The following is a 21,963-nucleotide window of genomic DNA, read 5'->3' as shown; positions in this document are numbered from 1 at the left end:
TCCATGTGGATTCAGTCAGCTAGGAAGGATCGTCAGTTTCCCCAATAAATGGGTACTCACGGGATGCACCACAAGAAGGTCGATCCAATCTGAACTTGTTTTTCAACTTCTGCCTGAGAGTGAGATCATCCCATATTCATCCTTCTGTTTCTGACTTATTTCACTTAACATGAATTTTTCAAGGTCCATCCAAGATGGGCTGAAAACGGTGAAGTCACTATTTTTTACAGCTGAGTAGTATTCTGCTGGGGCTCACATGGAGTGGCTCCAACGGGGGGGGGGGGGTAAGCCTCCGACCCTCCCTCACCAGCTCAAGGGGCTGCGTGACTTAGAAAGGAGGCATCGGGGAATATTCTGGTCCAAACACTCGTTTATTGGGAGAAGAGTATGGGTCTTTATAGACAGTTAAACAAAGAACATTTTTCACATGTGTCAGAAATTACAGGTTTCTTAAAGGTCAGCTTGCCCCCATGGCAGGGGGCTGGTATGACAAGAATTAATGAGATACATAAAGGTCAAGACAATTAGTCTCCATGATGCAGGCAGGTTAATTATCCAAAGGTATTTGAGAGAAGCAGAGGGGTTAGACCAGTAAGGTGAGGGAGAGAAGAAGAAAAACAAGGTTTGATGTAAATCACAGATATCAAAGGGCACAAGGAAACAGAATTTGGGGTCTCACTGCTGGGGTGTATGATAGAGTGTGTTCTCCTTTATGATCAGAAGATGAAGTTATAGTGGACATGTGAGCTTTGAGTGAACCCTCAAGCAGGCAGCCATTTGGCCTGTCAGCAGGGGGAATTGAGTGTGAGAGGCTTGTAGGCTTTCTGTGAGCTTGAGAGACTAACAAGGAGAAACTGAGTCTGGGAGACTTTCCCTCTTGGCTCATCTCTATAACAAAGGCTAACAAGTGGGGTGTCTATGGGAGAGCTTCCATAAGCTCCACCAAGCTTTCATACAGTCCCACAGTACTCCATTGTATATATAGACCACAACTTGCTCAGCCACTCATCTGTTGTTGGACAAAAATTGTATGATTTCTTTTTTTTTTTTTTCCTCCACCGAGCTGGGCTCGGTGCCTGCACCATGAATCCACCACTCCTGGAGGCCATTCCCCCCCCCCCCTTTTGTTGCCCTTGTTGTTGTAGCCTCGTTGTGGTTATTATTATTACCATTGTTGATGTTGTTCGTTGTTGGATAGGACAGAGAGAAATGCAGCGAGGAGGGGAAGACAGAGAGGGGGAGAGAAAGACAGACACCTGCAGACCTGCTTCACCGCCTGTGAAGCGACTCCCCTGCAGGTGGGGAGCCGGGGGCTCGAACTGGGATCCTTCCGCCGGTCCTTGCGCTTTGCGCCACGTGCGCTTAACCCACTGCGCCACCGCCCGACCCCCAAATTGTACAATTTCTTCCCACATATCTTGCTCTGTATTAGAAAATGACATTTTGATCCGTTTCACTACAGTATTACAAATTATTTACAAGAAAATATTAAGAGTAACTCAAAAACACAAAAGACCAGGATGGGGGTGGAATAGCCTTCCCCCCCCCCCAGAAATCTCTTCTCCAGTGCTCACAGCATATAAGAGAATCACAGCAAATTAAGCAACAAAGATCAGAATTGTCAATGAATTGGCAAAAGGGAAGGATTGGGATGAAACAGCCACAACTAAATGACCCTGACTTGGGGGGATGGGAAGCTCCCGCACTGTGTCCCTCCCTCCGCCTCTACCTGGAAGTCATCTCAAGCACAGTAGGGGAGTTCCAAAGAGAAGACTTGTAGAATAGTGACTGAATACCGTCACTGCTTAGCGCAACCGGAGGTTCACAGCACAACTGAGGGGCATGTATAGAGTTCCCAGGCTCTAACTTATTAAAATGTTCCATCCCAGGACCAAGGAGACAGCATAACAGTCACCCGTGAGGCTGCAAGATCCCGGGTTCAACCCCCTCGAACCACCATAAGCGAGAGCTGAGCAGTGCTGGGGGGAGGGGAAGTCATTCCAAATTAATTTGCAAATGCTCATACCCAGGGGCCAGGTGGTGGTGCCCCTGGTTGAGCGCACATGTTACAGTGCATAAGGACCCGGGTTCAAGCCTCTGGTCCCCGCCTGCAGGGGGAAAGCTTCACAAGTGGTGACGCAGGGCTGCAGGTGGCTCTCTGTCTCCCTCTCTCTGTACGTCCCCATTCCCTCTCAATTTCTGGCTGTCTCTAGCCAGTAAATAAATAAAGACAAACAAATTTAAAAAGAAATTGATACTCTTTTTAAAAAAATCCTCATCCTCATACCCACCCCCCAGACATCTCAGTGCAGAAATCAGATTGGGTATTGATGGAAGCTTCTTGTCCTGGGCCTGATTTAAATGCAGGGACATGGGGACACTTTGCTTGATACTGTTTGGTACATCTGACAGACACCCAAGAAGCACAGACATCGCCCTGCTTGGTGATGTCTTTCCTGGCTGCAGACTGCAGATAAGGCTGCTGGGGCCGGGCAGGGGGCAGAAGTGCTCTGAAGCCCACCTGGTGTTCCTTTTGTTTCTGTAGCCCCGGCCTTCTGCATGCATGATTGCACCAACCCGGGCAGAGAGAGAGAGAGAGAGAGAGAGAGAGAGAGACTACAGCACTGGAGCTTCTCCTGGTACCATGGCACCTCTCCTATGGAGCCTGGGTTGAATTCTGGACCACGCACCCTACCTTGCGAGCTGTCTCTCTCATCCACCCGGTCATTTCCTTCCTTCCTTCCTTCCTCTCTTTCTTCTTCTTCTTTTTTAAAATCTTTATTTATTTATTGGGTAGAGATAGCCAGAAATCAAGAGGGAAGGGGGGAACAGGGAGACAGAGGCACACAGACACCTGAGCCCTGCTTCACCACAGGTGAAGGACCCCCGCAGGCCAGGTCCTTGCACACTGCAACACGTGCACCCCCACCGGCCCTCAGTTCCGTAAAGAACGGTTCTCTGTAGAGCTGCAGCCTCTGTTGGCCGTCACACAGACACCTGTCTGGACCCGGGAACCAGCATCTGGCCAGAGGTGGAGCAGTACTTCAGACGGCTCTAATTCTCCCTCCCCCTACATCCCAGTTTGTCTCTGCTCTATAAGGAAAAAGAAGGACAGAAAAAAAGAAGGTGGGCAGGGGAGATGGCATAGTGGTTATGCAAAGAGCCTCTCATGCCTGAGGCACAGAAGTCCCAGGGTCAATCCGGGCACCACCAGAATCCAGAGCTGAGCAGGGCTCTGGAAAAACACAAAACAACAGGGGGGTAGGAGGGGCCTCCGGCTGGGGTGGGAGGAGGAGCTGGAGACATGGCCCCCACCAGCGAGGGCACCTCTTTCCAGGCCTGTGTGAGGAATGTCACCTGCCCAACTACACAGACTCCTGCGGCTCCTCCTGCCTCCCCTGTACATGCGGCTACCCCCCCCCACCCCTCCCCGCTGGCGGCAGTCTGGAATTCAGCCTTATCTCACCACGCCCAGCCCGCGCCTGCCACCTCAGGCTCCAGGAATATTTGCTGCCCCTCACCTGGCTCCAGGCCCCACATCCGGCCACATTCCCCTCCCAGAATGGGGCTCTGGTCTGGGGGCACATGGGGAGCCAGAAGTTGGGTCCCTCTGAGGGAGGGAGAGGGGAAGAGACAACGAGAAAGGGAGAGACACACAGAGAGAAAGGGCCATGGCAGTGTGAGGTCCTGAGCTGGAGGGCCTTGGCTGGGCCCTGGGTTCGATTCCTGCCGTCCAATGTGCCAGAGTCAAGCCCTAGCTCCTGCTCAGACGTCCTCCCAGCCTGCTCCCCGCTACGCCCAAACCTTCCCCCCGATACCCACTGGGTGCCGATCTGAGCGCCTCTGTGCAGGGCGCCGGCAGGGCCAGGCAGATTCCTGCCTGTACAGTCGTGTGGAGCCCAGCGCCATGGCACGGACATGTGCCCACTGTGCCGGGAAATAGCCCGCCTGGTAGAGCGCCCGCTTCCCCACACTCAGGACCCAGCGTCTGAGCCCCACAAATACCTGGGAGCACTGTGGACGGACGGCACCAGGTGGGGCTCCGGGGGCTGAAATAGTGTCTCCATTCTGCGTCTGCCTCCTCTTCTCTGGAGAACAAGGAAACATCGGCCTTCCAGGCCACGCCAGGGCGGTTTCATGCACGTGCCAGGACCCAGAGCTGCACAAAGGAAATAAAATAAAATGAAACAGGGAGTCCGGAGAGGGTTCACAGGGAAATGCACACGTTACTCTGTGCTCTGCGCGGCGACCCAGGTGCAAGCCCTGGCACCGTATGGAGCGCCACACACAGCACCAGAGGAAGTCGGGGTGAAGCAGTTCTGCTGTGCTGTCTCTCCCCCTCTGTGTCTCCGTCTGTGTCGCAAAGGGGGAAGCGTGGAATCCCATGGCCACAAAAGGCCCCAGTGGTTATAAATAAAAATTTTAGAAACATTTTATTATAAAATAAAAAAAGAAAGGAGGAGCAGGTGGTGATGCGCCTGGTTAAGCATACATGTATTAAGTGCAAGGATCTGGGTTCGAGTCCCCAGGTCCCCACTTGCACAAGCAGTGAAGCAGGGCTGCAGGTGTCTCTCTCTCTCTCTCTCTCTCTCTCCTTCTCTATCTCCCCCTCCTCTCTCAATTTCTTTCTGTCCTGTCCAATAAAATGGAAAAAACTGGCCGCCAGGACCAGTGGATTCATAGTGCCGGCACTGAGCCCTAGTGCTAACCCTGGAGGCAAATAAATAGACAAACAAATAAACATAAACGCCTGCATACCAGGGTGGACACACACACACTTTCCTGGTCAAGTCCAGAACCCCCTGTCTGTGTGTCCCCGCCCCAGATCAGGCTCCCGGAAAGGTGTGAGTAGGTGGGTGGAGCATATTCTAGGCCCCAGCGGTTAACCTGTAGGCCCAACACAGAGGCTCAGGGTGCAGACAGAGGTTGAGGCCCAGGTCGGGGCTCAGACTCAGACCTGAGTGGGACTCCAGGCCAGAGCCTCCTTCCAACCTCCCTCTCCTCAACTCTCAAAGGTGGTGGCTAATAAGAAGTAAATAGTCCAAATAAATACATAAATAACAGAAATAAATAGCCCCTGCCCCTCTGGGCTCGGGGATCAGCCTGAGGCCTGGTGGGGGGGCTGAGTTCAGGCATCCACAGGAATGATCTCTTCTGGGTGGGGCTGGGGAAACCTGCATTCTGCTGGCCCCCAGGAGGGGACAGTGGGTCTGGCTGCCCTGGGGAGGGGAGGGGAGGGGAGGGGAGGGGAGGGGAGGGGAGGGGAGGGGCTGAGCCCTTCCGGATGCCTGATGTTGGGGGGGGGTTGTCTGCAGCAGCTGCAGTGGAAGTTACAACTCCCAGAGGGCCGAGGGCCGGCCTGGGGAGCTCCTTTTCTCCCGAGACAATGGGGAGCCTGACCTGGGGAGGGGGTCAGAAAGAAGGGGTGCGGGGAGCTGAGAAGCTGCCTGTTGACCCTGGAGGTGGCACAGTGGACAGGGCCTGGAACTCGCAGGCACGAGGTCCTGAGCCTGACCCCCCAGGGTCGCAGGCACCAGAGTGATGCTCTGGTTTCTTCTCTCTTGTTTATTTTTGCCGCCTGGTGGCAGCTGGCACTCCATGACAACACTCCAAGTCTCCCCACTCCCAGCTTGTGCTTCCTCTGCTTTTCCTCACCTTTAATTAAGAAATCAAGAGGGAGGGGGAGATAGAGAGGGAGAGATCAAGAGAGACACCTGCAGTTCTGCTTCTCTGCTCCTGAAGCTTCTCCCCTGCAGGTGGGACCGGAGGCTCGAACCCAGGTCCTTGCACATGGTGGCAAGTGCCACCACCTGGCCCCTCCCTCCATCTCTCTCTCTCTCTCTCTCTCTCCCACCTCACTCTGCAGTCTATCTCTCTCAGGCTCATGAAATAAGTCAAACAATATTTCTGAAAGGAAGTGACGATGGCTGGAGCCTCGAGGAAGAGCCCAGCTGCACAGATCTCCAAGCACTGGGGGGGTTCAGCGCCACACAGACGGGCCTGAGCCTCGGAGCCCACGGGAGTGAAGGTCATCACATCATCACGGAGCTGGGCTGTCGGGGCCAAAGCAGCCAGGGCAGGTGGGGTGACGCTGGACCCTCGGAAGCTTGCAGACAGATACAGGTGGAGGGGAAGTTGACTTTGTTTCTTGAGGACCTGGTAAAGAACAAACACCTCATCACAGACCCCTGCAAGCGTCAACCCGGTTTTGACCTGGCACGTTATGATCGGGCCCTCCTCCATCGCTATCAAACAGGCCATGGCCGGTGCACCGCTATGTTCCATCGCTGGGGAGCCAGAGACGACGCGAACTGGCCCTGCGGCTCCAGACAGACTATGACCCACATAGTGAACGACTGCCACCTCTCCAGATTCAAAGGAGGTCTCGAAACTTGACATCAGGCTCAACCTGACGCTGTTGACTGGCTACAGAAGAAGGGCAAACGCTAGAAGAAGAAGAGGACCTGGGACCTCCCACACACAGGCTGTTTCTCCGCTGCCCAGGCCAGTTTTCATTCAGCCGGGGCAGTGCGGAGAGAAAGAGGGAGGGACACCACAGCGCCAGAGCTCCCCCTGGTGGCTGGGCAATCCCAGATGGTGCTGGGGCTCAAAGCCGGCTCATAGGCATGGTACTTCCTAGTCAATTCTTTCTTGTTTTATTATTTTTTATTTTATTTAATTTTTACATGATTTTTATTTATTGGATAGAGACAGCCAGAAATTGAGAGGCTAGTAAGAGATAGAGGAGGAGAGAGACAGAGAAATGCCGGCAGCCCTGCGTCACCACTCGCAAAGCTATACTCCTGTAGGCGGGGGCTGGGGGCTTGAACCCGGGTCCTTGCACATTGTAACATGTGGGCTCAACCAAGTGCGCCAACACCTACCCCTTTTTAAAATTTATTTATTTACTTATTTATTTATTTTAGTTTTTCAAAGGCTTGTTTATTTCACAAGATAGTGATAAATAGGTAGACAGACCATAAGTGGTTCAGGAGGTGGTGCAGTGGGTAGAGCCCTGGACTCTCAAGCATGAGGCGCCGAGTTCAATCCCTGGCAGCACATGTACCAGAGTGATGTCTGGTTCTTTCTCTCCTCTTATCTTTCTCTTGAAAAAATAAATAATTTTTAAAAAATTAAATAATTTATTTATTCCCTTTTGTTACCCTTGTTGTTTTATTGTTGTCGTTATTACTGTTGTTATTATTGATGTCGTCATTGTTGGATAGGACAGAGAGAAATGGAGAGAGAGGAGGGGGAGACAGAGAAAGACAGACAAAGAAAGACAGACACCTGCAGACCTGCTTCACCGCCTGGGAAGTGATTCTCCTGCAGATGAGGAGCTGGGGGCTCGAACCAGGATCCTTACACTGGTCCTTGTGCTTAACCTGCTGTGCTACCGCCCGACTCCCCAATAAATAATTTTTTTTTAAGATAGATGTGGTCCAGGAGGTGGCACATAATAAAACTTTGGACTCTCAAGCATGATGTCCAGAATTCAATCCCTGGCAGCATATGTGCCAGAGTGATGTCTGGTTCTTTCTCTCTCCTCCTATCTTTCTCATAAATAAATAAATAAATAAATAAATAAATAAAATCTTTTTAAAAAAGATAGGGAGTCGGGCGGTAGCACAGCGGGTTAAGCGCAGGTGGCACAAAGCGCAAGGACAGGCGGAAAGATCCCGGTTCGAGCCCCCGGCTCCCCACCTGCAGGGGAGTCCCTTCCCAGGCGGTGAAGCAGGTCTGCAGGTGTCTGTCTTTCTCTCCCCCTCTCTGTCTTCCCCTCCTCTCTCCATTTCTCTATGTCCTATCCAACAACAACATCAATAACAACAACAATAAAACAAGGGTAACAAAAAGGAATAAATAAATAAAATAAAATATTAAGAAAAAATAGCCTCCAGTAGCAGTGGATTCCTTGAGCCCCAGCAACAACCCTGGAGGCAAAAAGAAAAAAAAAGAAAAGAAAAGAAAAGAAAGAAACTCTCATGCCTGAGGCTCTGAGTTCCCAAGTTCAGTTTCCCATACCACCATAAGCCAGAGCTCAGCAGGGCTTTGGTGGGAAAAAAAAAAAAAAAGAAAGAAAGAAATTTGGGCCTCAGATCACATCAAATCAATGGGGTCTACAATCAACTATGTTTATACCCGTTTCCCATATTAAGGAGCCACTCTCTTCCCTGATCCAGCTTTCTGGTCCTTTTCCCAACCATGACATCATCTCCCCAGACAATAACGTGGATCCACCTGCATGTAAAATTTCAGGCTCAGGGGAAAAAAGAAAAAGAAGAAAAAAACTAGTCTAGTCACAGGCCCTTTGGAATATAACTAAAATATACCTACTAGCTATCTGCAAAATGGAGGATCCCCCAACTCTGCATCTGCACTATTCCAGCCTTTAGGTCCATGACTGGTCAACAATTTGTTTGGCTTTGTATGTTCACTCTCTTTTCAGCCACCAGGTTCCAGATGCCAGCAGGATGCTGGCCAGACTTCCCTGGACAGACGACCCCACCAATGTGTCCTGGAGCTCCACTTCCCCAGAGCCCTGCCCCACTAGGGAAAGAGAGAGACAGGCTGGGAGTATGGATCCACCTGTCAATGTCCATGTTCAGCGGGGAAGCAATGACAGAAGCCAGACCTTCCACCTTCTGCATCCCACAATGACCCTGGGTCCATGCTCCCAGAGGGATAGAGAATGGGAAAGCTGTCAGGGGAGGGGATGGGATACGGAGTTCTGGTGGTGGGAATTGTGTGGAGATGTACCCCTCTTATCCTATGGTTTTGTCAGTGTTTCCTTTTTATAAATAAAAAATTTTAAAAAAAAAGAAAAGAAAGAAATTTATTTGAAATGATCTCTAAAGAATTTTTTTCAGTTGAGAATGAGAGAGAGCTCCCAAATGGGTATTTGCAATTTTTTTCAGTGGGAGCCCAGTGTCCATTCATACTGCTGGGGGTTGGACCCAGGCCCTCACTCCCATAAGTCCTGCACTGCACTTTCAGAACCACCTTCCCAGCCCAAGCTGTATATATATGGTAAATTAAAACATCAGTATCGGGGGGTCGGGCGGCAGCGCAGTGGGTTAAGTGCAGGTGGCACGAAGCGCAAGGACCAGTGTGAGGATCCCAGTTTGAGCCCCCGGCTCCCCACCTGAAGGGGAGTCGCTTCACAGGTGGTGAAGCAGGTCTGCAGGTGTCTGTCTTTCTCTCCTCCTCTCTGTCTTCCCCTCCTCTCTCCATTTCTCTCTGTCCTGTCCAACAGCAATGACGTCAATAACAACAATAATAATAACCACAATAATGGTAAAACAACCAGGGTAACAAAAGGGAAAAAATGGTCTCCAGGAGCGGTGGGTTTGTGGTGCAGGCACTGAGCCCTGGCAGTAACCCTGGAGGCAAAAAAAAAAAAAAAATGAGTATTAGATTCCTTGTACCAGCACTTAGACATAATAGAATTGACTTCAGGTATGGAATGCACACTGATCCATGCAATAATCACATATGACCTATTTAACAAACGTAATGCTTCTCTTTTTAGGTTTGTTTCCAAGACTGAATCATTAGTGAGAGGACCAGAGCATCACTCTGGCACGTGCAATGCCAGGGCTCAAACTTGGGACCTCATGACTGGGAACCCAACGCCTTATCCACCGTGTCAACTCCTGGGCCATTTGATTCTTATTTTTGTCTTCCCACAATGTCACTAGACTTGGTTTCTGTAGTACCACGTGAACACACGTACTCTGCTACCAGGTGAGATGGAGCATGCAGAGCACACAGCCCAGGGACCCCGACTTTGCCTTAAAGCAGCGCTCTGGGGCCAGCAGGCAGTCACTCAGCTTCCTAAGGAGGAAACTGAGGCGTGGACGGTCAGCATCCCCTGGACGGAGCAGGACCCAAGGTCAGACTTGAGAGCAGCCCCGGTCCCCAGAGGGGCTGGCTGCGGGCGCACCCAGGGACGGGCACGGGCAGGGGTGACCCGCCAGCTACAGTCCGCAAAGAGGGGCGTGTGCACCCCACGGGCAGCGCCAGACCCTCCCCCCACACACCTGCTCCTCGAGGTCACTCGGGGTGACCCTGAGAAGTGGCGGTGCTAAATGGGGAGGTGCAAAGCTCCCAGGATCACCAGTGAGTCTCCGGGGGCTGGGAGCCCGAGGCGGCCCCTCTCACCCCCTCCCCTAACCCAGGGGCTGCTCTACAGGCTGGCCTTTCAGCTCCAGGAGCAGCGGCTACGGCCTGCGGGCTCTGCACACACACCACACGGACACACACACCACACGGACACACACCACACAGACACACACACTACATGGACACACACCACACAGACACACACACTACACGGACACACACACCACACGGACACACACCACACAGACACACACACTACATGGACACACACCACACAGACACACACACTACACGGACACACACACCACACGGACACACACACTACATGGACACACACCACACGGACACACACCACACGGACACACACACCACACAGACACACACACTACATGGACACACACACCACACTGAAACACACACCACACGGACACACACACCACACAGACACACACACTACATGGACACACACCACACAGACACACACTACACGGACACACACACCACACGGACACACACCACACGGACACACACACTAAACAGACACGCACACCACACGGACACACACATCACACAGACACACACACCACACGGACGCACACACCACACGGACGCACACACCACACGGACACACACCACACGGACACACATACCACACGGACACACACACCACACGGACACACACACTACATGGACACACACCACACAGACACACACTACACGGACACACACACCACACGGACACACACACCACACGGACGCACACACCACACGGACGCACACACCACACGGACGCACACACTACATGGACACACACCACACAGACACACACTACACGGACACACACACCACACAGACACACACCACATGGACACACACCACACGGACACACACACTAAACAGACACACACACCACACGGACACACACATCACACGGACACACACACCACACGGACACACACACCACAGGGACACAAACACCACATGGACACATACACCACACGAACACAAACATCACACGGACACACACACCACACGGACACACACACACACCACACGGACACACACACCACACGGACACACACCACACGGACACACACACACACACCACACGGACACACACACCACACGGACACACACACCACACGGACACACACCACACGGACACACACCACATGGACACACACACCACACGGACACACACATCAAATGCACACACACACCACACAGACACATACACTACACAGACGCACACACCACACAGACACACACACCACACAGACACACACACCAAACGCACACACACACACCACACAGACACACACACCAAACACACACACACACACCACACAGACACACACCACACGGACACATACACCACACAGACACACACACCACACAGACACACACACACACACACCACACAGACACACACCACACGGACACATACACCACACAGACACACACAGACACCACACAGACACACACACCAAACACACACACACACCACACAGACACACACCACACGGACACATACACCACACGGACACACACACCACACAGACACACACATCAAATGCACACACACACCACACAGACACATACACCACACAGACGCACACACCACACAGACACACACACCACACAGACACACACACCAAACGCACACACACACACCATACAGACACACACACCAAACACACACACACACCACACGGACACATACACCACACAGACACACACACCACACAGACACACACACACACACACCACACAGACACACACCACACGGACACATACACCACACAGACACACACACACACCACACAGACACACACACCAAACACACACACACACACACCACACAGACACACACCACACGGACACATACACCACAAAGACACATACTCCACACAGACACATATACCACACAGACACACACACCACACGGACACACACACACAGACACACACTGAGACATACACACCACAGGGACACACACACACACCTGGCCAGAGAGTGGCCCAGGGCAACAGACAGGTCTGCCCCCAGCCCCCAGCAAGCAGGAGCACAGTCCCAACTCCCCAGATCTTGTCAGGGTTCTCCTCAAGGAATCCTGACTCTGTCGCTTTCCAACTGTTGGTTAAACTGGAAATCAGCTCCCAGCCCAGGGGTGGTTGGGAAGACTCCCCAGGTCTTGAACGGATTAAAATAAAAGGGGTGCCAGGGAGGTGGTCAGAGTCAGCACTCCCCTGGTGAGATCAGAATTGCCAAATGCCTAGCTTTTCACTCAGGAATGAATGAGCAAATAAATTTATTTTTATTATCATTATTGTTATTTTTATTTTTAAAATATTTATTTTATTTTATTTATTTTCCCTTTTGTTGACTTTGTTGTTTTTATTGTTGTAGTTATTGATGTCGTCGTTATTGGATAGGACAGAGAGAAATGGAGAGAGGAGGGGAAGACAGAGAGGGGGAGAGAGAAAGACAGACACCTGCAGACCTGCTTCACCGCCTGTGAAGCGACTCCCCTGCAGGTGGGGAGCCGGGGGCTTGAACTGGGATCCTCACGCTGGTCCTTGCGCTGTACGCCACCTGCGCTTAACCCGCTGCGCCACCGCCCGGCTCCCTGTCATTATTGTTATTTTAAGTCAGGTCCTGAAACTGGGGCGGTAGGTGGCACAGTGATTAGGCCCTGACCTGGCTCTCTCAAGTTAAAAATGGAACTGGCTGTGGAGTAATGGCCAGTATTGCAGCCCAAATGCAATGACTTCTGCGCTCGGGACAGAGTCAGCAGCTCGTGGAGTCAGCAGAAGGGAGGAGGGTCTGGAGGGGCTGTGGCCTGGACTGGCGAGGCCCTTAGGGACTCCACGCTGGGGACCCACCAAAGGCATCACTTGGAGGACTCAGCGCGTGTGGACATGGAATCAGTGCGTGGGCGGATGGTCTGTGTCTTTACGGAGGTCAACCACAGACTACTTTGCCTCAGGCCTCTGCTGGGGCCGGGGGCGCACTCAGTACAGCACATGCGTGTTGGTGCACCAGGACCCAGGTTCGAGGCCCCGGTCCTCCCCTGCCTGAGCTGTCAAGTGGCTATCTCTCTCCCTTTCTTCCTTCCCCTCCCCTCTCAATTTCTCTCTGTCTCTGTCCAAAAATAAAAATAAACAGTTGTTAATCAATTCTTCTAATTTTTTTTTTTTTTTGCCTCCAGGGTTATTGCTGGGGCTCGGTGACTGCACCACGAAACCACTGCTCCTAGAGGCCATTTTCCCCATCTTGTTGCCCTTGTTGTTACCTTTGTTGTTGTTGTTGTTGTTATTATTATTGTCATTGCTGCTGTTGTTGTTAAACAGGACAGAGAGAAATGGAGAGAGGAGGGGAAGATAGAGACGGGGAGAGAAAGACAGACACCTGTGGATCTGCTTCACCGCCCGTGAAGTGACCCTCCTGCAGGTGGGGAACCGGGGGCTCGAACCAGGATCCTTACTCTGGTCCCCACCCTTTGCACCATGTGCGCTTAACCTGCTGAGTTACTGCCCGGCCCCCCAATTCTTCTGAGTTTTTTAATGAGAAAGAGAGAGAGACCAGAGCACTGCTCAGCTCTGGCACAGGCACAGGCACAGGCACAGGCGGTGCTGGGGACTGAACCTTTGACTCTGAGGCCTCAGACACGCAAGTTGCTGCTCAGACTGGCTGAGCTGTCTTCTGACTCTTAGCTGTCTTCTCATCTTTAGTGCCCTTCCTGAAGTTAAGCTACATTAGATTTATTTTAGAGCAGGGAATTCTCTCGACTTTTATCAAGAAACATACCCAAGTATTTGGGCCGCAGCTTCTCATGATGCCTGTGACATATTTTGGTGAATTTTAGTCTCAGCCAGGACATCAACTCCAGCCAAGAATAAAGGGCAAGAGGAGGCCCCTTGTCCCTTAACCCAGTGCCTCCTTGTGTCCACCTCTCTGGACCTCCTGGGGGAGTTGTAATTGGGGTGCTTTCAAACAAGGACCAGACACCAAATTATTTTTCATTTTAAAAAATAGATGTCATGGCGAGAGAGATAGCATAATGGTTATGCGAACAGACTCTCATGCCTGAGGCTCCAAAAGTCCCAGGTTCAGTCCCCTGCACCACCATAAGCCAGAGCTGAGCAGGCCTCTGGTGTTTCTGTCTCTTTCTCTCAAAAATAAGCATCTCGCTCAAATCTAAAATTAATTTTAAAAAGAATTTAAAAGAGAGAGAGAGAGAGATGTCAGAAATTGAAAAATAAGAATGGAAGGGGAGACACAAAGCTGAACTTGGACTAGGTTTGGTGTCTTGCACCAAAATAAAAAAGATTCTGGGAGTGGGAGGGCAGGTTTCAGGTCCTAGAATACAATGGAAGACCCAGGTAGGGCTTAGAGTGTGATGTGGGAAACTGAGAGATGTCACACACATACCAACTACTGTATTTTACTGTTGACTGTAAACCATTAAACCCTCCCAATAAAGAAAAAGCAGGGAGTCGGGCGGTGGTGCAGCGGGTTAAGCGCACGTGGCACAAAGCGCAAGGACCGGCCTAAGGATCCCGGTTCGAGCCCCCGGCTCCCCAACTGCAGGGGAGTCGCTTCACAGGCGGTGAAGCAGGTCTGCAGGTGTCTGTCTTTCTCTCCCCCTCTCTGTCTTCCCCTCCTCTCTCCATTTCTCTCTGTCCTATCCAACAACGAGGACATGAATAACAACAACGATTACTACAACGATAAAAAACAACAAGGGCAACAAAAGGGAAAATAAATAAATATTAAAAATTTTAAAAACAAGGACATGTCAATAGGCTGTAATATTTTAAAATACGTCACTTGGTAGAGTTCATGCCTTACCACGTCTGAGGCTGCAGGTTCGAGCCCCTGGCACCACATGGGAATACCACACACTGCGTGGGGGAGGGAGCTCCATGGATGGGGACTGGTGCTGTGGTGACTCCCTGTCTCACTCGATACAATGTGTTTCATTTCCTCTAAAGACGGAGTAACCCTGGGCTGAGGCCTGCTCCCCACCTGCCAGCATGTGGCAGCCCCGCACAGTCCAACTCCCAGCATCGGCCAGGAAGGACGTTTGGCCGGGCGGCCGGGCCTGGGAGGCCTCCAGCTCAGTGTTGCGGCCGTGGCTTTATTAATAGCAGGGCCGTAGTAATAGTGGAAATCCATGTGAGTCACCCGACCTGGCCAGCCGCCTGCCCCGCTCAGTGCCGACCTTGGACGAGGGCGCAGCACGGGAGCCTCAGTTTCCTGCTCTGCAAACTGGGGGCACGATCTTCCCTTAGGGGGCCCCGGAGCGGCCGGTGTGGATCCCTCTCCCCAGACGGGACTGCTCAGAGCAGAGCTGATGGTGGGGAAGAAGCGCTTTGTTCTAGGACTCTGCCTGCAGACAGCGCCTCTAAGGGACAGGGCTGCGGACCCCGGGTGTGAGGGAGGAGGGGCTGGGGGACCCCTGGGTGTGAGGGAGGAGGGTCTGGGGGACCCCTGGGTGTGAGGGAGGAAGGGCTAGGGGACCCCTGGGTGTGAGGGAGGAGGGGCTGGGGACCCCTGGGTGTGAGGAGGAGGGGCTGGGTGTCCCCTGGGTGTGAGGGAGGAGGGGCTGGGGACCCCTGGGTGTGAGGGAGGAGGGCCTGGGGACCCCTGGGTATGAGGGAGGAGGGGCTGGGTGTCCCCTGGGTGTGAGGGAGGAGGGGCTGGGTGTCCCCTGCGTGTGAGGAAGGAGGGTCTGGGGACCCCTGGTTGTGAGGGAGGAGGGTCTGGGGGTCCCCTGGGTGTGAGGGCGGAGGGGCTGGGGCATCCCTGGGTGTGAGGGAGGAGGGACTGGGGACCCCTGGGTGTGAGGGAGGAGGGGCTGGGGTCCCCTGGGTGTGAGGAGGAGGGGCTGGGTGTCCCCTGGGTGTGAGGGAGGAGGGGCTGGGTGTCCCCTGGGTGTGAGGGAGGAGGGACTGGGGACCCCTGGATGTGAGGGAGGAGGGTCTGGGGACCCCTGGTTGTGAGGGAGGAGGGTCTGGGGGTCCCCTGGGTGTGAGGGCGGAGGGGCTGGGCCATCCCTGGGTGTGAGGGAGGAGGGACTGGGGACCCCTGGGTGTGGGGGAGGAGGGGCTGGGGGACCCCTGGGTGTGAGGGAGGAGGGGCTGGGGGACCCCTGGGTGTGAGGGAGGAGGGGCTGGGCGACCCCTGGGTGTGAGAGGAGGAGGGGCTGGGGGGTCCCTTGGCTGTGATGGAGGAAGGGCTGGGGACCCCTGGGTGTGATGGAGGAAAGGCTGGGGAACTCTGGGTCTCTCGGGGGTGTGGTTGGATGACCCCTGACCTTGGGGTGTAGTGGCTGCGTTTCCCTGGGTCTGAAGAAGGAGCTGTTTGGTACCCCTGGGTCTGAGAGAGGTGGGTCGGGGTCCCCGGGTTCTGAGGTAGGAGGTGCTGGGGGACCCTTGGTGTCATGGAGAAGGTCTGGAGGCAACCTGGGCCTGGGGGAGGAGGGTTTGTGGGATCTCTAGGCCTGAAGGAGGAGGGGTTTGGGGACCCCTGGGTCTGTGGGAGGTTGGGTTATTTATCCCTGGGTGTGAGTTATGAGGGTCTGGAGGAACCTTTGATGTGAGGCACGATGGGCTGAGGGAACCCTGGGTCTGAGGGAGTAGGGCTTGGAGGACCCTTTGGTGTGAGGGTGGAGGGCTGGTGTTGGGTGCCCTGTGTTGGGCAGCTGGTCTCCGGGAACAGGTCCCTCGGCCTGGAAGCCTGGTGCCCAGCTGCGGACAAGGACTCACTCAGAGGGCTCTGGGTCCATCCCAGGTCGGGTGTGTGGCAGGGCCAGTCCCCCCTTGTTCTGACACTCACAGACCTGGCCCTTGGGGGTTCACAATGTGCGTTGTCCCGTCTGTCCTGGGCTGTGAGCCCAGAGTTCAAGCTGGTCTAAGTTTGGAAGGGGAGGGGGGGTGAGGGAGGGGTGTGGGACGCAGGCGTTGCTGAGCCGTCACACACGCCCCTGTCTCAGCTCCAAAGAGAGGGAGAGACAAAAGGTTTGCAGGGGGAGTGGGACAAAGAGAGGAGGAGGGAGACAGAGAGACTGGGAGAGACAGCCGGGAGGAGAGAGGGCTCGGGGGACAGTCTGGGGACCGAGAGACAGACAGACAGACAGACAGACAGGGCACTCACAGTTGGGAGAGGGTGAGCATGAAAGAGCAGGTTGGAGACCCTCGGCAGGACAGGGAGACCCCACAGCCTGTGAGCTGAGCCAGTGTGACAGAGACCAAGAGAGACAGAGAGATCCCCCCTCTGGGAGGGCAGACTGTGAGGCCAGAGGGAGAGGAGGAGCTCAGAGCTGTCCCCCAGCAAAGAGAGGGACCCCGAGAGGAGGCTCAGACAGACCCTTCAGACAGGCTCCGGGTCTTGCCGGGCTCCGGAAGTGAAGGCCGGTTCTGAGAGGCCCACAGCAGAGGGCCAGTCCACAGCGGGTGACCCTGACATGGAGTTCAGGTACCCCCAGAGCCCTGAGGATGGGGACCCAGAGGTGAGAGGTGGAGCATGAGGAAGAGAGAGAGGGAGGGGGAGGAGGGAGAGGGAGCGGCCAGGGGAGGCAGGGACCCCGAGAAGCTGCGGAGGCCCAGAATCACGCAAAGCTTTGCTGGAGACAGCAAAACCAAGATCCCCCACATCCCGAAATGGATTCAAGAGAAACAGAAGGGGTGCGGTGGGGGCTGGGGGCTGGGGGCACCCACAGAGGGTGGCGGGCAGGGTCCTTAACCATCTGCCCAGCCCTGCCAGCGCACCAGACAGGTGCCCCTGAGTCACTGTGACTCATCCTCCTCCCTGGGGACGCTGACCCCGTCCCTGTCCCTGTCCCCCGCCCACAGGACACAGCCTCAGCCCTCCAGCGGCTGGCAGAGCTGACGGCCAGCCGGGTGACCCCCCTGAGGACCCTGCGGGCCCAGTACCACCTCCTGCAGAAGCTTGGTTCCGGCTCCTATGGCCGCGTGCTCCTTGCCCGGCCTCGCCGAGGGGGTGAGTCCCCACCGCAGGGACCACTGAGGCAGGGGACCTGGAGTGGGGGGGGGCTGAGGGGTCTCGGTCCCCTCTCTCGGGAAGCCTGGAGTCTGATGTTTGCTGAGAGTTAGCCCAGAGAGGGCGAGAGACTCGCCTGAGGTCACACAGCAAGTCAGGAGCACAATGGACGAGAGGACTCCAGGGCCCAGGGAGGGTCAGACAGTGGGGGGAGGCCACACAGCAGAGCACAGAGGGGACAGGCAGTAGGGGTGTGAGGGGCCGGGGAGGAGGCTGAGGCTCTGAGGCCCCGTCTCCCTGCAGGCCCGGCCGTGGCTCTGAAGCTACTGCGACGGGACCTGGTGCCCAGGACCACCTTCCTGAGGGAGTTCTGTGTGGGCCGCTGCGTGTCGGCCCACCCGGGGCTGCTGCACACCTTGGGGGTACCCCTGCAGACCCCCCAGTACTTCGCCTTCGCGCAGGAGTACGCGCCCTGCGGTGACCTCAGCGGGATGCTGCAGGAGAGGGTGAGGGCAGGGGGACCCAGGCCACAGGCTTCCTGACACAGGACACAGCCCCCCCAACAGGCTGAGGGCCATGGTGTGTGGGCAGGGCAGTGACGGGCAAGGGCGAGCCCAGGAGGGTGCAGGGTGACGCGGAGATGGTAGAGCTCACCCGAAGGGCTTTGCACTTGAGACGGGATGGGGATAAACAGAAGGAAGGTAAACAGAGGGAAGGATGGTGGAGGGTGGACGGGCGTGTGCCTAGATCGAAGGACAGCTGGACAGAAGGATGAAGGGATGGCTTGGTGGATGGCTGGAAGGGTGTGTGATGCTTAGAGCTGCGGGGTGGTGAGTGGGGGGATGAAAGAGGACGGAGGGATGATGGATGTGTGGATAGACAGATGGAGGGATAGATGGATGATTAATGGGTGGATGGAACACTGGATGGATGGAAGATGGATGGATGGATGGATGGATGATGGATCTATGGGTGCAAAAAAGGAGAAAGGTGGCTACTAAGTTCACGGAAAGTGAGTGGGTCACTGGAGAGGACCAGGTGGCAGAGGAGGTGAGGAAGGGGGTGCAGAGGAGGTGAGGAAGGGGGTGCAGAGGAGGTGAGGAAGGGGGTGCAGAGGAGGTGAGGAAGGGGGTGCAGAGGCAGGTGGGACGTGGTCCGAGGTTCCCTTGAGCTGAGCACCTGCTCTGCAGAGGGGTGGCAGGGTGAGCTGGTGCTGACCTGGAGGGCATGCTGAGGAGGGGCTTGGGGGGACGCTGGAGGCAGCCACGGGCCTGGCGGTGCGTCCTGAACCCGGCCCCCGACTGCCCGCTTCCCCACCCAGGGCCTCCCGGAGCCACTGCTGAAGCGGGTGGCAGCGCAGCTGGCCGGAGCGCTGGACTTCCTGCACGGCCGCGGGCTGGTCCACGCCGATGTGAAGCCCGACAACGTGTTGGTGTTCGACCCCGTCTGCAGCCGAGTGGCCCTGGGCGACCTGGGCCTGACCCGGCCTGAGGGGAGTCCGGTGGCTGCGCCCCCGGGGCCCCTGCCCTCCGCGCCCCCCGAGCTCTGCCTCTTACGGCCCCCCGCCACACTGGCCCTGCGGCCGTCACTCGACTCCTGGGGCCTGGGGGTGCTGCTCTTCTGTGCCTCCACCGCCGCCTTCCCCTGGGACGTGGCGCTGGCCCCAGACCCCGAGTTTGAAGCCTTCGCCGGGTGGGTGACCGCCAAGCCCCGGCCACCCCGGCCCCCAGCCTCCTGGGGGCAGTTTGCACCCCCTGCCCTGGCTCTGCTCCTGGGGCTGCTGGACCTGGACCCTGACACCAGGAGCCCCCCGCTGACGGTCCTGGAATTCCTGGGGGACGACTGGGGACTGGAGGGTGGCAGAGAGGAAGTGGGAGGCCTGGAGAGTGTGGGTGGAGGTGAGGAGGAGGACGAAAAGGAGGAGGAGGAGGAAGGGAGGTCTAGCTTGGAGGAGTGGACAGATGAGGAGGATGGTGACAAAGCTGGGGGGAAAAGGGGGACAGGGGGGGAAGCTCCCTGACCAGGTGACTGAGACAGGTGGCTGGAGCCTGGGCCAGACGCACCTCCCTCTCCTCCACGGACACCTGGATAGACAGACAGCTGCTCTGAGAGGACGAGCCAGAAGGTGTCTCTCCTGTCCACAGTGAGCGGACCTCCTGCCTCAGGCCCATGGGTCTGCCAGCCCCTCCTCTCTCACTCCCAGAGATCCCCCAGCCTCTCTAAGACCTTGGGTGACCATGTGTCCCACTGTCCACATGCCCCACGGGGCTCTCAGGATCCGAAACGGAAGAGCACAGACTGCACCTCCCCACCTCCCTGGCTGGCGCGGGTATGGGGGAGTCACTCAGCCTTTCAGCCCGTAAGTGTACTCACACACACACTCACACTCACACCATCCATCCTTCCTGCAGGTGTTTTCAGGTCCCAGTGTGCCCGCCCCTGAGGGCACCTTCCCTGACTGAGGCCCCACCGGCCACCTCCACGCCCAGGACCAGGGTCACTCCTCCCCTCCCCCCCCCCCGTCCAGGGTCCACAGCACCATGCCACCCCCAGCAGGAATCAGACACCTGTGTGGTTGCAGGGCCTGGGGGTGTCCTGGGCTCCCCTACAGCACAGTGTCAGATGCACTGTGTGAAGCCACAGTGACGGTGGCCTGGGGAGAAAGCTGACCAGCCCGGATGATGGAGTCCACGGGGACCTGGGGCTGTGTAGAGGTGGGGGTGGCGAGGGGGCAGGCGGGCACAGAGTCCTGCCATCTGCACCCTGGGGCAGCCGCTCTGCCTATGGGAAGCCTTTCTGAAATAAAAGGCGGCACCACACCTGCGCTGGTTCTCGCTGGTCACTAGAGTCAAGCAGGCCCCACGGAGCTGTTCTACGATCGTCCCACTGGGCCTTTTCCACGACCAGGTCATCTTCATCAGGAAATATTCGGGGGCCAGCGGGTGGCACCCTGGGTTAAGCAAACAGATCACCAAGCAAGAGATCCCGGGTTCAAGCCCCTGGTCCCCGCCAGCAGTGGGGGGGCTTCATGAGCGGTGAAGCAGGGCTGTGTCTCTCTTTTTCTCCCTTCTCTGTCTCCCTCTCCACTCTCAATTTCTCACTGTCCTATCTAATGAAAATTAGAAAGAAAAAGAAGTCTTCACCCAGTCTTTGACTTAGGAGGTGGGAGAAGCAGAGAATCACTCTGGCGTGTGCACTGCAGGTCTCGAACCTGAGGACTCACAGATACATGTGCTGTGCTGCACCACTAGCCAGCTCCACCATCTGCCCTGAGGTCCCCAGCCCCTCCTCCCTCAGGCCTCAGGGTCCCCCAGCCCCTCCACCCTCAGGCCGCAGGGTCCCCCCAGCCCCTCCACCCTCAGGCCCCAGGGTCCCCCCAGCCCCTCCACCCTCAGGCCCCAGGGTCCCCCAGCCCCTCCATCCTCAGCCTCCAGGGTCCCCCCAGCCCCTCCACCCTCAGGCCCCCAGGGTTCCCCCATCTCCTCCTCCCTCAGGCCTCAGGGTCCCCCAGCCCCTCCATCCTCAGCCTCCAGGGTCCCCCAGCCCCTCCATCCTCAGCCTCCAGGGTCCCCCAGCCCCTCCATCCTCAGCCTCCAGGGTCCCCCAGCCCCTCCACCCTCAGGCCCCAGGGTGCCCCCAGCCCCTCCACCCTCAGCCTCCAGGGTCCCCCAGCCCCTCCACCCTCAGCCTCCAGGGTCCCCCCAGCCCCTCCACCCTCAGGCCCCAGGGTCCCCCCAGCCCCTCCACCCTCAGGCCTCAGGGTCCCCCAGGCCCTCCATCCTCAGCCTCCAGGGTCCCCCAGCCCCTCCATCCTCAGCCTCCAGGGTCCCC

At 56.0% G+C, this 21,963-nt stretch overlaps 1 protein-coding gene and 1 long non-coding RNA gene across 2 annotated transcripts; one reads left to right on the top strand and one right to left on the bottom strand.

Annotated features, from left to right (window-relative positions):
- Positions 1-3,947: 3,947 nt before the first annotated feature.
- Positions 3,948-21,267, bottom strand: LOC132533851 (uncharacterized). Its single transcript, XR_009545591.1, has 3 exons — positions 20,953-21,267; positions 14,980-15,114; positions 3,948-4,159 (listed from the first exon to the last, which is right to left on the bottom strand). It is a non-coding gene; the product is annotated as an uncharacterized LOC132533851 (long non-coding RNA).
- SBK3 (SH3 domain binding kinase family member 3) lies at positions 17,224-20,354 on the top strand. The gene is made up of 4 exons (XM_007535175.2): positions 17,224-17,641; positions 17,985-18,132; positions 18,436-18,638; positions 19,454-20,354. Exons 1-4 carry the CDS (start codon positions 17,597-17,599, stop codon positions 20,150-20,152), a joined length of 1,095 nt encoding a protein of 364 aa, XP_007535237.1. The 5' UTR covers positions 17,224-17,596; the 3' UTR covers positions 20,153-20,354.
- Positions 21,268-21,963: the final 696 nt, after the last annotated feature.

Source organism: Erinaceus europaeus, chromosome 2, assembly GCF_950295315.1.
Source record: "Erinaceus europaeus chromosome 2, mEriEur2.1, whole genome shotgun sequence".
Taxonomy (NCBI): Eukaryota; Metazoa; Chordata; class Mammalia; order Eulipotyphla; family Erinaceidae; genus Erinaceus; species Erinaceus europaeus.
This window is presented reverse-complemented; position numbering and strand designations above follow the sequence as displayed.

Excerpts from the sequence above, each read along its gene's own strand:
- SBK3 (XM_007535175.2), top strand. The coding sequence starts at position 17,597 with ATGGAGTTCAGGTACCCCCAGAGCCCTGAGGATGGGGACCCAGAG. Across the intron at positions 17,642-17,984 it reads CTGAGGATGGGGACCCAGAG|GACACAGCCTCAGCCCTCCA; the intron begins GTGAGAGGTGGA and ends CCCCGCCCACAG. Across the intron at positions 18,639-19,453 it reads GCGGGATGCTGCAGGAGAGG|GGCCTCCCGGAGCCACTGCT; the intron begins GTGAGGGCAGGG and ends TTCCCCACCCAG.